Source organism: Podarcis tiliguerta (genome assembly GCF_965153285.1).
Source record: "Podarcis tiliguerta genome assembly, chromosome: 9".
In the NCBI taxonomy this organism is placed as follows: Eukaryota; Metazoa; Chordata; class Lepidosauria; order Squamata; family Lacertidae; genus Podarcis; species Podarcis tiliguerta.
In genome coordinates this window covers 40,395,348-40,409,839 of record NC_139542.1, presented here as the reverse complement: position 1 = coordinate 40,409,839, position 14,492 = coordinate 40,395,348, and the positions used below count along the sequence as shown (strand labels likewise).

The following is a 14,492-nucleotide window of genomic DNA, read 5'->3' as shown; positions in this document are numbered from 1 at the left end:
TCCAGTCCCGGAGGTGGGGAGATGGCCTGTTCTGAACAGACTTGCACTCCCCTGGAAGGTCTGTAGGCTGTGGTACTCCTGGATTCAACATTGTCATTGGAAGATCAGGTGGCCTCAGTGGCTAGGAGTGCCCATTCCCAGCTTTGCAGTTGGTTTACCAACTACATATAGCCCCTTTTGGACAGATGTGATTTTGCCTCCATGCTCTGATACCTTTCAGATTGGATTGTTGTAACATGTTCTGTGTGAAGCTGCCCTGGAGGATGTCTCAGAAACTTCTTCAACTGGTCTAAAATGCATTTCTCACATAGGACAGAGTGGGGTTTTGGAAAGGAGCTTTGGGCTGCTTTCGCCTGTCTTCTGTTTTATGGCTGAATTGGAGGCCTGTGGGTTGAAAAGCAGGCAGAAATGGAATAATAATATAAATAAACCACATGGGCCAATTGTATTTGGTCTCATTCTATTGACCTAGGGATTGAAGGACATGAAACAGGCAAGGTTTTAGCCAACTGCTGGAAAAAGAGTGTACTAGGTTACCTGAAATTCTGAAGACACATGTGTGTGTTAAAACATCTATTTTGAGCAATCTAAACTAACACTTAACCATGGGAATCAGGAGATAAGAAATTCAAAAGGATCTTTTAAATCAGTACAATGATTTGTCAGATTGCTTCTTATTCTTACACTTCTTCAACTGCAAGCCACCAAGAGTGGCCACTCTCAGTGCCACTCTTGGTGGCTTGCAGTTGAAGAAGTGTAAGAATAAGAAGCAATCTGACAAATCATTGTACTGATTTAAAAGATCCTTTTGAATTTCTTCTCTCCTCACTGAAGTGAGAGGGAAATTGTTGCAGTGGGATATAGTTCATGACCTTGTAAAACAAAACACAATTGTCTTCCTCATGTACTCTGCTTCCCAGCCTTTGCCAGTGATTCCACTTCAGACCTGTATTACCAAGCATATTACAGCACACAGTTCTCATGTATCCTCTTGTGTGAGTTTAGTAGAAAAAATAATTATTACATTATTGATTAAATGCTTGGTGATAAACACAAAGGCCATCAAGAAGGCACAAGAGCAAAGAGGAACAGAAATTAATTTGAAAAGTAAATCCATATGGAAAGACGGTAAAGTCAAAATGTAGGCAATAATTACAGAAAAGTCATTTTGCTAACAAGGAAATATACTTCAAAGGGGTTTGCAGCACAAGGTAATTATTTTCCTTCTAGAATCTGGAGAAGCAGTGAGTTGAAGGGAGATGAATCTATGTGTGTGTATCCTGTCATGTGTGTGGCATACACTAACTGCTCAAATCTGGCCATGCAATCCAACATGATTCAGTCCGTAAGAAAGTGTTGTGCGTGAACAGTGAAAGGGAATGCACATCCAAAGAGAATTATCCCATGTAATTCCAATTCAACTGCATGATGCATACTTAAAAGCCCTATCTCATTCATACCCTGAAGTGTAAATGGGGATTGCATATAATGCCTCATTGATTAAGCTGGATGTGCCTAATTCTTCCATGTATGAACTCAGTTCTTAAAATCCAGCAAGAACACCATACACTGTTTCAACCTGTGAATGTCCCCTGATAGATCAGGACCAAGAATTATTTCTCCAGTTCATACCACTTTAAACAGTAATGGCTTCCCCCCAAGACTCCTCGTATCGGCAGCTTGCTACGTGAACTCATTTCCATGTGGCAACATTATAAGCTGCTGTTGCTGTTTGCCATGTATGAAATGAGCTAAACACTGTATCTCTGTAATAAAAAAAACCTTTGAAATGTCCCATATTTAAAATAATAATTTCTAAAATTATGTTTAATTATTAGAGTACTTCTATCTCATCCTCTTAGTGCAAACCACCTAGAGGTCTAACTATAGTCAAGCAGTATATAAATTTTGTTAAATAAATAAATAAATAAATAAATAAACAAACAAATAAATAAACTCCCCAAGCACATTTTCCCTCCCCCCGCATGGCGTCCCTGCCCCCCATGGCATTTGGGGCCTGATGAATCTTCAATAATTGCAAACAAACAAAGTCAAATTCTCATTCTGTTTGCCTAAGTATACTGCCAATAAGAAATACATGGTTCTGTTTTTGAAATAAACAACTCAAATGCAATTCCATGCTAAGCAAGACTGAATCAGTGTCAGTTGACAAAGCTTTGTAACTTGATTCTCCTCCAGGGGCCTCAAACAACTGTAATCTTAATTAAGACACTGTACCCTGAATGTTCAGATAAACAAACCCCATTTCTTTGCTCTTCACTATGGCAGTCTTGGCTGGATAAATTTCATCTCTGTTGTGTGATAGCTATTTCTTTATTTGGTTGGCTGAAATTACAGACCTCAAGAAGACAGTGCAAGTCAAAGCTTTCTTCCAAGCAGTGTCTCACTTGCTCTCGTTACCAAACTTAGGTGTGGAGATTCGATGTGAGGAAAACAATGTGGGCTGTTTGCTTTATGGCGATTTTAATTGCTAGGATCTTACCGCAGAAAGATATTTTTGTGGATTTGGGGGAAAGATAGGGCTCTTGCATTCCAGATTATATGGTTGGAAGCAACACTAAATAGGGACATTAAAACTGTATGGTAAACTTTGAGATTATAGGTTGTAATCCATGACAGATGGCTAGGGCCGAGCACTGGATTTGGCTGAACCCCAAAGCCTAAACTGAATTGGGTGATGAGAAGGGACTGGGCTTTTCCTGAGTCATGGAAACAGCCCTGGATTGCTCTAGGTTGGGCTGGGTGTCCTGAGTGATCCAGGACTGTTAGGGGCAGGGCACCAGTGGGAAGGAAAGGAAGATAGTCCAACCCGTTGCAGACCAGGGACACAGGGTTTTTCCTATGATCAACTTCAAGGAAGGGGAGCAAATTAGAAAATGCCCACCCACCCACATCACCACAACAGAACATTGGATGTGGCCCATAAAACCCTCCTGAGTGGGTCTTGAGCCTTTGTCCCAGGAAGACTGCAAGTGTTATCTGCAGGTATCCTTCTCAGGTGTGGCTGCTGTGTTGTGCATCTTCGACTTGCAAGTGTTGTGCTTAGGCTGCGAGGAGCCTAAAGGGATTCAAGCCCTTACCTGAGAGATGCCTGTCAGCTGCAGGGCAGCATGTTGCCATCTTGCTTTTTGTGTGTATGGTGACGGAGGGTTTTGTGCCGGGGGGGGGGCGTGTCTCTATCACTGTGAGTTCCCTGGCTACCTTTGGGTGTGAATAACCTGTAGGTGTCATCTCTGACACGGTATGTGATTGGTGGGTACTGGTAGCATTTCCACAGATGCTGCATCTGAATTTTTTATACTATTTTTGTATGTTCTGGTTGATCCTTCCCTTCTCTGGCAGAGCATCTAATAGAAACAGTAGCATTCTACTAGTGTAGTAACTGCAAGTCTCCATCCCCGGTGTAATAAGTATGTAGGACTGCACAGTAAGTGACCTTATAGATAGGACAGAACTCTTTAGCCCTGGGCTTCTTCAAAGTCTGTTGCACTGAGCCATTCTCCATCCACTATGTTTGGCAGCACGCTTGGCTCATGCTGAAACACATGGTGCAATTTTAAATAAATGATCTGATTTTGCAAAACTAGTAATTCTCTGATCTTTATTTTTCCACATAGACAAGATCAGCTTAAGATATACTTGGCCCACTTACAAAGTCTACATGATTTGAATTACAACATCAGCTTGTTCTTCCACAGTGCCATTTAACTTTATACAAGAACAAGATGGGTCTTGGCTTTGAGAGTCATAAGGAGAACTTTTAAATACTACATATACTAGAATATTGATCTTACTGGTAATCAGCGTGCACATCGGTTTCATTATCAGAAACACTTTGACTCTTGGTTATGTTCATAGGGAGTGTTGTCCAGCTTCAATAATGTAGTATGCGTTGTCCTTCGTATATTCCTAAAGCAGGATGTACGCTGTACATTTATATACAACAGTTGGTTCAAGCACAGACATTGCGGTGTCATGCTTTCATTCAAAACCAGGATGCCCCTTTCTCTCCCCCCCCCCAATTACAGTCACATAGGGCATCTAATATGCAATATATTGCTTTGCAAATGCAAAATAATTGTTGCAGACCAGCCTTCATGATGGAATGGAATGGCATATATTGCACACACTTCTTTATTCCTCCAAAAATAAAAAGGTCTATCATAAATATACGGACCAATATATGACGTTGAAGAAAAGGAAGCAAAATGGAAACAGCGCCCTTGCATACAGATCGATCCGCTTGGCGGCTGATGGGATGACAGGCTTGGGGGGAGGGGGCTTCTTGTTGTTCTTTGCCTGAGACTTCCCAAGCCCACTGTTCACTTCGATGGGCTTTCCGTAACAGTCATAGTTTGACAGTTCAAAATCCCTTGGCAAGCTTCCAACAATACTGAAATCGTTGGATCTCAGGTCAGATTTCGAAGTACAAACCTTTTTGCATCGGGTCTCCCCAACCTAGGAAAACAAACAAACAGCATTTCGGAAGCCATGAATTACTGTAGTTTTTCAATAGCAAGCACACAACCACGTTAGCTAACTTATTCTATATGAGTTGGGCTGCAACCTATTCTATATGAGTTAGAATCATGACTAAGGCTGCAGTCCTAACCCCACTTACCTGGGAGTAAACCCCACTGAATTCTTCTGAGTAGATGTGGTTAGGACTGCACTGTAATTTTAGCTGGGGGCCTACATCGACTGGACTCTGCAGCTATTCCAGTTGTTCCTTTGCTCTGTTAATTACACGCAAGTAAGATATACCAAACTGCCAGGTTTTCATGCTGCTGTTCCAATTGTGTTATTTGTGTATTGATTTTAATTGTTTTACTGTATATCTTGCTTAATCTGCAATTGGATTTTTAAACCACTCTGGCATAAATATGAAGACAGCTGGAATATATATCTATATGCCTTAAAAACGCAAATAAACATCTGCCTGGCTCAATTCAGATTCCATCCATCATAGTCTTCATGCTGAACACATTTTGTCATTATCAAAGAGTCAGAGTTCTGGAACCATAATGGTAATTTATTTAAAATCTATGTTAATAAAGTCCTAAACAATCTGCTCAAAGGAAAATTATGTTTATCCATCTGAACAGAAGTTGGGTGGGGGGGTCCTTTTTAAAAAAATAAATGCATTGTGAGGAATTTCAGAAAATATTCATGATGACAAACTGCACAAGTGAAGTAAGAAAGAAAACATGGGCAATTTTTTGTGATTGGATAATACTATGAAGGGACATATGAATGGACAATGCTAGCCAAAATTGTGACTCTGTGCTGATTTGTATCAGAAGCAAGGGACAAGAGATTTCTCGTTAGAGGTTTAAAAAGATACACAAGCAATATACATATTTCTCTTTTAGGAGTTATTGCCTACATTTTCATCACCTTCAGAAATATATTCATCACATGCATGATGCCAAAGTCATTATTTTAAGCCAATGCATATTGGATGGGGGCGCAGTATCTTTAAACGGGCAGGATGAAAATGTGATATTTCAAAACTTGAGGGACTGGGCAACCCAAAGAATCAACTTCCCTACAAGGAAAGTCTGAAATATTTGGGCCTCAAAAAAACACACCCTCTCACATTATTTTTTCACGTTATCTTCAGAAATAGTGAGAGAAAAACGAACGTATACCTTTAAAGGAAGTGTAAAAAGGGACCTTCTCTGAATAGAATCAGGTTATTCATAGAACTGGAAGGGACCATGAAGATCATCTAGTCCAACTCCCTGCAATGCAGGAATCTTTCACCCAACATGGGGCTTGAACCCACAACTCTGAGTCTCATGCTCTACTGACAGAGCTAGGACTGTCATACGTATGTTCAAAAGCACAAACCGAGAAAGGATAGTGTTAGAGCTGTGGGATCAACTGGAAGAGATCACAGTGGCAACATATGAATGGACAGCTTATAGACATAGACTTTCTTTGGATAAGTACAATGATATTTTGAATGGGTTTACACAGAATATATTAGGTTATTGAAAAGTATATGTATATTAGGATAATGAGAATATGCATTTCTGTATATTAACGTATGGTAAGGTAACAGTAGGGACGCAGGTGGCGCTGTGGGTTAAACCACAGAGCCTAGGACTTGCCGATCAGAAGGTCGGCGGTTTGAATCCCCGCAACGGGGTGAACTCCCATTGCTCGGTCCCTGCTCCAGCCAACCTAGCAGTTTGAAAGCACATCAAAGTGCAAGTAGATAAATAGGTACCACTCCGGCGGGAAGGTAAACAGCATTTCCATGTGCTGCTCTGGTTCACTAGAAGCAGCTTAGTTATGCTGGCCACATGACCCGGAAGCTGTACGCCAGCTCCCTCGGCCAATAAAACGAGATGAGCGTCGCAACCCCAAAGTCGGCCATGACTGGACCTAATGATCAGGGGTCCCTTTACCTTTACCTTTAAGGTAACAGTATTTTTTATTTTTTCAATCTCATCCGCTTTTTCTTGCTTTCTTTTTTCTCATTCTATCTTCTTATAAATGAAATGTTATTGATAAAATATTAAATTTTAAAAAACTGGAAGAGACCACAATAATTTCATACAATTTTAACTAAGGGACTCCTTTCACTGATTGGCACAGGAGCACGGTATGTGTGAATTCTCAAAATGAACTGAACTATTAAACGCCCCCCCCCACCCCCCGCTTCACTAAGAAACATAGCCTACTACGTATGTGCAAAAGGAATTTGTTCTAAATGATGTTGATGCCGCAAAGAGTCACTAGAGGGTGCAAGATGGTAATTTGTTTCTTGGTAGGCAGGTTCTGGCACCAGGGAACAAACTCTGCTGTGTTTTCCTACTGTTCAGAGGGGAAGCTAAGCTGTACATTTCCCCATGACTGTCAGCTGGAATTAAGCAATAGCAATGCATCTATGCATCTTCTGCATAATTGATCTAGTTTTGCACAATCATTCTGATGCTCAACTGTAGCCATGAAAATACCTTCTGAGTTAATTGATGAGACAATAAATGCACTCTGTTATGCAGCTCCATCACTGGCCCTGGAGGTCCATTTAATCTGGAGGGGCGGAGCCAGGAGCACACACACACACACACACACACACACACACGATCTCTCTCTCTCTCTCTCTCTCTCTCTCACACACACACACACACACAAACACACATATACAACTAGCCACACTTAATATAGGCACACAGACCTCTCTCACATACTGTCCTGACACTGTCACACATTTTGTGCTCTCTCTAACCTGGCGCACCCTCTGTGTGTGTGTCTCACACGCCAAAGGTAAGGGTTGGGATGGGGAAAGAGTAAAGCTGGAGTGTATGAGAGAGAACATTTCTGTGCTCCATGGTGAGAAAGGATGCTCTCCTTTGCTTCCTCTGTTATCAGACTACAGCAATTCAGCCTGATCTTTTATTTCCCTTCTATTCCCTCCCCCTCCCCTTTTAGGAAGATCACCCGCTCTGAGACCCCACAGCTAATTCTCCCCTGGCCTCCTCACTGGCCAAGTAGGACCAGCTAGCCCTGGGGATTATCTAATTGATTTTTTATTTTTATTCAAGGTTTTTATATTGTATTTTATGCTGCTTTTATAATTAAGTGTTTTAAATTTGTTGTTAGCCACCCTGAGCCCGGTTTTTGAACCAGGAAGGGTGGGGTATAAATTAAAAATGTATTATTATTATTATTATTATTATTATTATTATTAGTGCTTCTTGGTGAGAAAGGCAAGTGCAGCTGCCATTACTCTCCCCGTTCCCAAGGAATTGCAATTTCTTTTCTTTTTTTAAAAGGTTAATCAATTATGTCCATGGATCAGGATCACAGCATTTAACACGAGGCATGACATTTTGTCTTATGATGGACAGAAACAGAACATTTCCTGGGGTCAAAGACTTGATTCATTTAAAGAGCTAAAAGACTAATCCCACTTATGGCTACAGCATCTTCCTAGTACAAGATGTGGTGGTCCTTCAAGAATACCTAATACTACATTATACTGCCACGGCAATGTTGTGCGGCCTCTAAGAAAACAGGGCTGTTCTGAATGGCACCCCTTAGGATTTGATGCAAAGGACCACGGTTGCACATCTCTTGTTCTCAGGGCCCTCCCATGACATTTTGGAACAGCAAATGATGCCTCTCCCCACAAGCCATGGCATATATTACCCGAAGGCTAGTCAAGGAAATCCTGCAAGTGCCTTTTCCCCTCCCTTGCAGTAAAAATAAAACAATAAATCAGGTACCTAACTATTTGCTGCCATGACACCCCAAATCAGCTCTCTGAGGCAGATAACTCCCTCTTGCTAAAAGCAGGGACAAGTCTGATTTTTTTTTTTTACCCTTCTTTGTGTGCCTACTTCAGAAGCTCTTTCAGCAAACATCTTAAATTTTCGAAAATGCTTCCCCGCAGCATCACAATCAAATACAATGAACTACTTAGGCAAAAACCCTCCTATTGAGCATCTACACAGCATTGCCCCCTATACTTAAAAAACAACAACAACCGAAAATTGAGCAAGCTAGCAAAAGTATAAAGACACAATAAGGGCACTTACCTGTAAAGTGCTGATGTGCACAGGGGTGCCTGTGCCATTCACAGTATTCTTCTTAGCAGCATTTCCGCCTTTCCCTTCTGCTTGCTCTGCTTTGGCCATTTTGGCTTTTTCAACTTCGATTCGCTTTGGGTTGTTCAGCATAACCTGAACCACGGCATACTCAACCAGCGAAGCGAACCCAAAGAGAAGGCAGGCAATCAGCCATACGTCTAAGGCCTTCACGTAAGACACTTTGGGGAGTTCGGCAGCAAGCGTGGTACATTCTGAGGCCAAGCTGAGCACTGAAAAGATACCTAAAGTGGAGTGGGAAAGATCCAAGAATGTAATAGAAGCTTTCCTGTGCTGCTAGCCCTTTCCCTCTTTGCTGCCTCTTCCCATGTTTATGCTGCCGGTTCCTAAAGGATGACATTTCCTAAAAAGGAACAGGACTTGCTGGTGCTTTGCAGGAGATGAAAATGAATGTACAAGGTGAATTATGGATTCCGGTGCATGCACTGATCACATAATAATTCTGAACACATATATAAGCAATGATGGCTACAAACGGTTTTTATTGTTGCTAACTGCTCTATTTATCTTGGCATAACTATGTCTTTCCCCCTTATCAGCGCTAGTTCTTACTACCAATCAAATGGTGTTTTAGATGTCACAAAATGATGGAGTAATATTGAAACCGAGTGCCTTCACTGGTGGCTATCTCTGCTCCTGAGTTTCCCTGCAGGGAATGTAGCAATCAAAATGGCTATCTATATGGGTATTAATTTTATACATCTCAAAACAGTCTGAAGCATCCATCCTGTTGTTATGTTGCTACTTTGAAAAATGTGTGTTGAATTTAACAACTGCCCACCTTTGACGGCAAAGAGCCAAGGATATTCATCTTTGCAGAGCTACATTCTATAGTCCTTCAAATACCTTGTACTTCACAGCCATTTAAAGTTTGAAAACTAACCTCAGTCAATGGATTTCAGATTTTAGAAAAAGAGTTCAGCTTGTCCTTTCATTGCATTGTTCAACAGGGCAGCGGAGGTCACTGTGGCCTGCTGCTGCTTTCCATTTGCCTTGAATCTGAGGGTGAAAAGTTCAGCCTCAGAGAGATGGAAAAGAATAAGATCTTACACTATTTCAAAGGAAATGTGTAATCTGGCTGAAGGGGGTGGAAGAAAGATTTCTATCAGGTAGCCACTTTGCTCTGAAACCAACAGTATTATGGCTTCAGAAAATGTCAGAGAAGGGCTTCTGAACACGCTGAAATTGAAGGCCCTGGGGCCTAGCCAACAGGAGGACAACAGGTTGTGTAGACCATAGGCTGGGTGAGAGACCACAGACCAGGTGGGAAAATACGCCCCACCAGACCTCTCTATCTAGTGCTTGCAACTCCCCCACCCCCGCCGGCCACACCCCTTGCTAGCCCTCCTTCCTGCCACAATTAGGAGATTTTGCTTGCCTGGAATGCTTCACCCTCTTTTGCCTCTGGCATGTGGTCTAAAAAGGATTCCCTACTGCGGGAGGCAGTGGAAGACAGGAGTGCTTGGCATGCTCTGGCCCATGGGGTCACGAAGAGTCGGACACGACTAAACGACTAAACAACAACAACTTTTGATTTAGAGGAGCCTGTCCTGTCCTCGTTCTCATGCAGAGAGAACTAAAGACAGTGATACGCCATCTTCCCCCCTGCTAAAGTGACTTAGGAACACCCCACAAACTGAATAAATGTGGGGCCGCCTTTCAGTGAGGACTGTACCTGTGCAGCCTTTTCCCTTTGGCTGGTGACAGCTTGTCTTGTCTCAATCACATGGTATCTTTGGAAAACTGCTAGGGCCTCAGGGCCCACCAACACAGATGCATGCTCAGGACAGCTGAAGCTTACTTTTTTGGGGAAAGGGTAGTCTGGGAACTGGTGTTCAAAGGACTGCTGGGTGCACACTATTTCAATCTCCTCCAATGCCCTGGATGTAGAATCACTCTTGAAACAATTGAACATCAAGGTCATTTTAGGAAATGAACATGGCAGCTGCTAGGATGCTTAAAGAGCCACTGTTGCTGTCTACCTCATGGCTATTTTGGTACTTGGCACTTGTGGTACATCATCTGACAGCTGCTTAGAGCCACCATTACTCACTTTCCACCATTAGGGGTGTTCACTAGGGCCCATTGAGAAACCAACTTACACTAAAGCCAGGCTAGTGCTTGGATGGGTCCTAAGGTGGTTTGCTGGGGAGTGCCTTCAAACCTATTGGTTTCAAACCTATTGGTCCAACAGGAGATGAAATAAAAATAGGATTCCAAGTTCTCTGGGCTGTTGCTGAAATGCTCACCTGAGAGTGAGACTCACTCTCAGCCGAAATCTACAGATGGAATTGGGTATCATAGCATTTCATCATCCCACCCTCCATATGTTCAACAAATGTTGGTGAAGCCAACTGCCCCTGGCTAAGGTTCAAAGATCCAGGATCTGTTATTCTACCCCTGCACCCCAAAGCTGATAATGCTTCTGAAGTTCTACTCACAGTTGCTCTCTTACACGCCACAGTGGTGATTTAGTGAGCAGAGACAGGAGCAACCTGTTTATAGGCTGCAGATCTTGTCTTTTAAAAAGTGGAGACATGTATGGGACTGAAAAAGAGAAGATTGGGATGAGAGTGAAGAGCATGCCATGAGAGTTGAGTTGCCTTCAGTAATCCAACGAAATCTGCTACTGAAGCAACCACAGAACAGACATTGTGTGACACTGGGTGGTTCTGACCGCAGGTGAAACTCAGGTTACCCAGAGGCACTCTTGCAGCGCTTGCATCAGGATTGATCCAAAACGAGAGCCACGACAGGACGACAATGAGGAGCGTGGGAGCATAAACGCCCATCATGTAAAAGCCAACTTGTCTTCTTAAAGTGAAGATCACTTCTACACAGGTGTAGTAACCTTTGGATAAAGAATAGACATGTTTAGGTATTCATGTTTCTAGAAGCCCCTGGTCTCAGATACGGATGCTTTAAAATCACCCAGCCTCCTCCACATTTTGTGGGTTCTTCATATGATTTCAAAGGAAGCTGTCCTGAATTTTGAGCTTGCCCTAATTCAAGTTTAAATACTTTGTGGGTGGGGGGAGATTGAACAAAGAGAATATCTGCTTTCAGCAGCTCTGTGTCAGTTGACAAGAGAAAAATAAAAGCAAGGTTTCTCACACTCACATATGTGCACATATACATGCAGTATCCTCCTCTGCCTATAGTGACAAAAAGGGCAGGTCTGTTTCCATAAGAGGATTACATCTTCTTGTATATAAAACATAGACAGATATTACGCCATAGCCAATATGGCAGTATTCCATTTCCTATTTTTTGTGGGAAATGAAATCTATCTAATGAAATTTCATTGTGTGACAATGCAAATCTCCTCTTGTAAAATACAAAAATAATGTTTGGATGAATTTTCTCAATGATTTTGAGTGACACCTGAGTGCAGAGCTTCAGACACAGGACTGACCACTCTCTAGCTAACCTCTTTACACAACAAACCTAAGTACGAACATTCATAATAAAACACAAAGTTCATTGCTAATGGTTTTGGGAATAATCATTTAAAAAGTCCAGGGCAAAATACAACTAAATAAAACATGAAGAGCAAAATTGTCTAATTAACGTATTGAACATGTACTGGTTATTTGATCCTCTCCTCTTTTATGATCTTGAGCTAGTGGAATGCTTTCTATGCCATTTATAAACGGATTCCACAGATTGTCAAATTCTTATTTCATTTTCCATACTATATATGACTTTTATGTGTTCAGCTGTTTGTGTTAGGTCAGAAATTCACTCCTGCTCTGACTAAAAGCCCTTATATTATATTTCAATAGAAAGCATAACATTCCTAGTCACCGAGATGAACAATGTAAATTTCACATTAAGGGAGGCCAGCTGGCAGTTTCATTATAATAATAATTCAATAGTCAAAACTGAACACAAGAGATATCTTGAAAATTCCTCCTGCTTGTGCTGCCTCTATCCATGTTTGCTCCCACACACTAAGAGTGCAATCCTAACTCCTATCCCCTGTTGGGGGTGGGGTTTATGAAGCAGTGACACCACAGTGGTCACAGAAGGTGGAGGAGGGCCAGGGCAATCAGGGCTATCCCAGCACCAAGTCTAGGCTGGTGCAACAATTGGGTTTGGATGAGGCCACAGCAGGTGATGGCTACAAGACTGGCTCAGAATCCCTTTGTCTCAGCCCTGCCCTTGTAACAGCAGAGCCAAGCAAAGTGACTGCAACAACTCAATCCAACTCTCCTCCCTGCCTGGCATAGAAACTTGCTGGATTGCTCTTTAGCATACGTTTAGTAGTGTTAAGTGCTATCAGGATTCCAATTCCTCTAAAAGTAAGCTCATAACTGGGAGAACAATTAATCCCCATGCTGTAGCTGCCAATACACACATTGCATCTCAGTTTTGCAGAATTACAATCTGATTCAAAATCCAGTCAAAGAATATGCAGCTGTAAAAACCAGCCTGGGGCAACAACGAGAGTTAGTTTGGTAGCTGGACTTTGGCAATCACTGCTTAATAGAGAAATGAAATGAAATAGGGAAGAAACCGTGATATAACTGAATAAAATATATGATGCCATTTGTTTCTGAATGCAATTACCTTGTAATTGTATCATGTTCTCCTACAATCTTCAGGATATGATGAGATACTGCCCCATAAAATGGCGGCAGACTATGAATTTCTTCATCTTGCTACTACAGTTAGATCCACACACAAAAATCTAGCATTTGTACTGAAGTCATTAACTGATTTTGAATCTATGAAATTAATTAATCAATGGACTGATGTCAGGCAAAAATAAAGCTCTAATGCAAATGAGTCAGCATTCCACCCCCTCCACTGATCACTTTGATGAGGGTCTGATTATTTCCCCCTTTTACATACCTCATCATAATGCACCCATGCTGATTATAGTGTCAACTAGTATGACTCACTAGGCTAATCATCTAGCAATTATCAAGGCCAGTTAGTACAATCATAGTTAGCAAGAAATATCTGCAGCTACGTAGCGGCAATCTGCATAAACCAAGTATCACAGATCAGGTTTCAGGAACTAAGGTTTAATGCAGTAGCATCAGTGGCGAAACCAGTGCTTTTTTTCAGGGGTTACTCTATGGTACGCAATATCAGCACCTCTTTTTGTTGTTGTTAAAAACTGTGGCACAGCTTCATAGTGAGTACTAATCTGTTCACCTGTCCACGTAATAAGCTTGGCTTGTTAACCACTTAACAGACCTAGTATTTGGTTGAACATCAAGCCATCAGAAGTATTAGAGTAGAAGAGCCAGTATCCGAAAATACATGTCATTAAGTACAAAGAATGCCTAGACAGGTTACAAAAGTCGTGGCATTTCCAACACTACCCGTCCCATGAGCAACTGCTGGGTCACTTGACAGATGAAAGCCCTGCCAAAATTGCTTCCAGGAACCAACAATTACATCATAAGGTACATGGATGAAACAAGTTGTAACTGTTGGTACATCATGCATGTAATTTCAGATATCCAACCTGACTGACTTTGTTGGAATTTACTCCCTTTCTGACCTCTCCAAAATAGGATAATGGAGACCATTAATTCCATCACAAGGTATATGGCACCACCAGGGTAGAAATTTTTATTATTTTTTGCATCATAAAATATCCATTCTGACTCTTCTATATGGGGCCAATCCCAAATCAGACCATTTAATATAGTCCAGGCCATTAAGCCCAAGGTCTAAAATTATCTGGCTGCATCACTAAGAGCTCTACTTGGAATGCATTGCTTTAACAAACCCTATTTTAGTGCACTTGCTGAATTTCAGATCAGGCGAACCCCTCAAGCAAATGTTACAGGTCTGTTGCTACTTAGACTCTAGCTCCATGTTTTAGGAAGT

The 14,492-nt window shown here is 41.7% G+C and overlaps 1 protein-coding gene across 4 annotated transcripts in view; it reads right to left on the bottom strand.

Moving 5' to 3' along the window:
• Positions 1 to 3,608: 3,608 nt before the first annotated feature.
• GLRB (glycine receptor beta) overlaps positions 3,609 to 14,492 on the bottom strand; it is a 28,807-nt gene continuing 17,923 nt past the window's right edge. The window contains exons 8-13 of one of the 4 annotated variants that reach the window (XR_014515083.1): positions 11,341 to 11,493; positions 11,084 to 11,189; positions 10,444 to 10,539; positions 9,526 to 9,641; positions 8,574 to 8,866; positions 3,609 to 4,479 (exon numbers count right to left, since the gene is read on the bottom strand). Coding sequence is in view for 1 of the 4 variants with exons in the window: in XM_083456735.1 (XP_083312861.1) it covers positions 4,183 to 4,479; positions 8,574 to 8,866; positions 11,341 to 11,493 (743 nt within the window). In the remaining 3 variants the exon portion in view is untranslated. The remainder of the gene's footprint in view (positions 4,480 to 8,573; positions 8,867 to 9,525; positions 9,642 to 10,443; positions 10,540 to 11,083; positions 11,190 to 11,340; positions 11,494 to 14,492) is intronic. The other 3 variants (XR_014515084.1, XR_014515085.1, XM_083456735.1) reach the window with 3 other exon arrangements.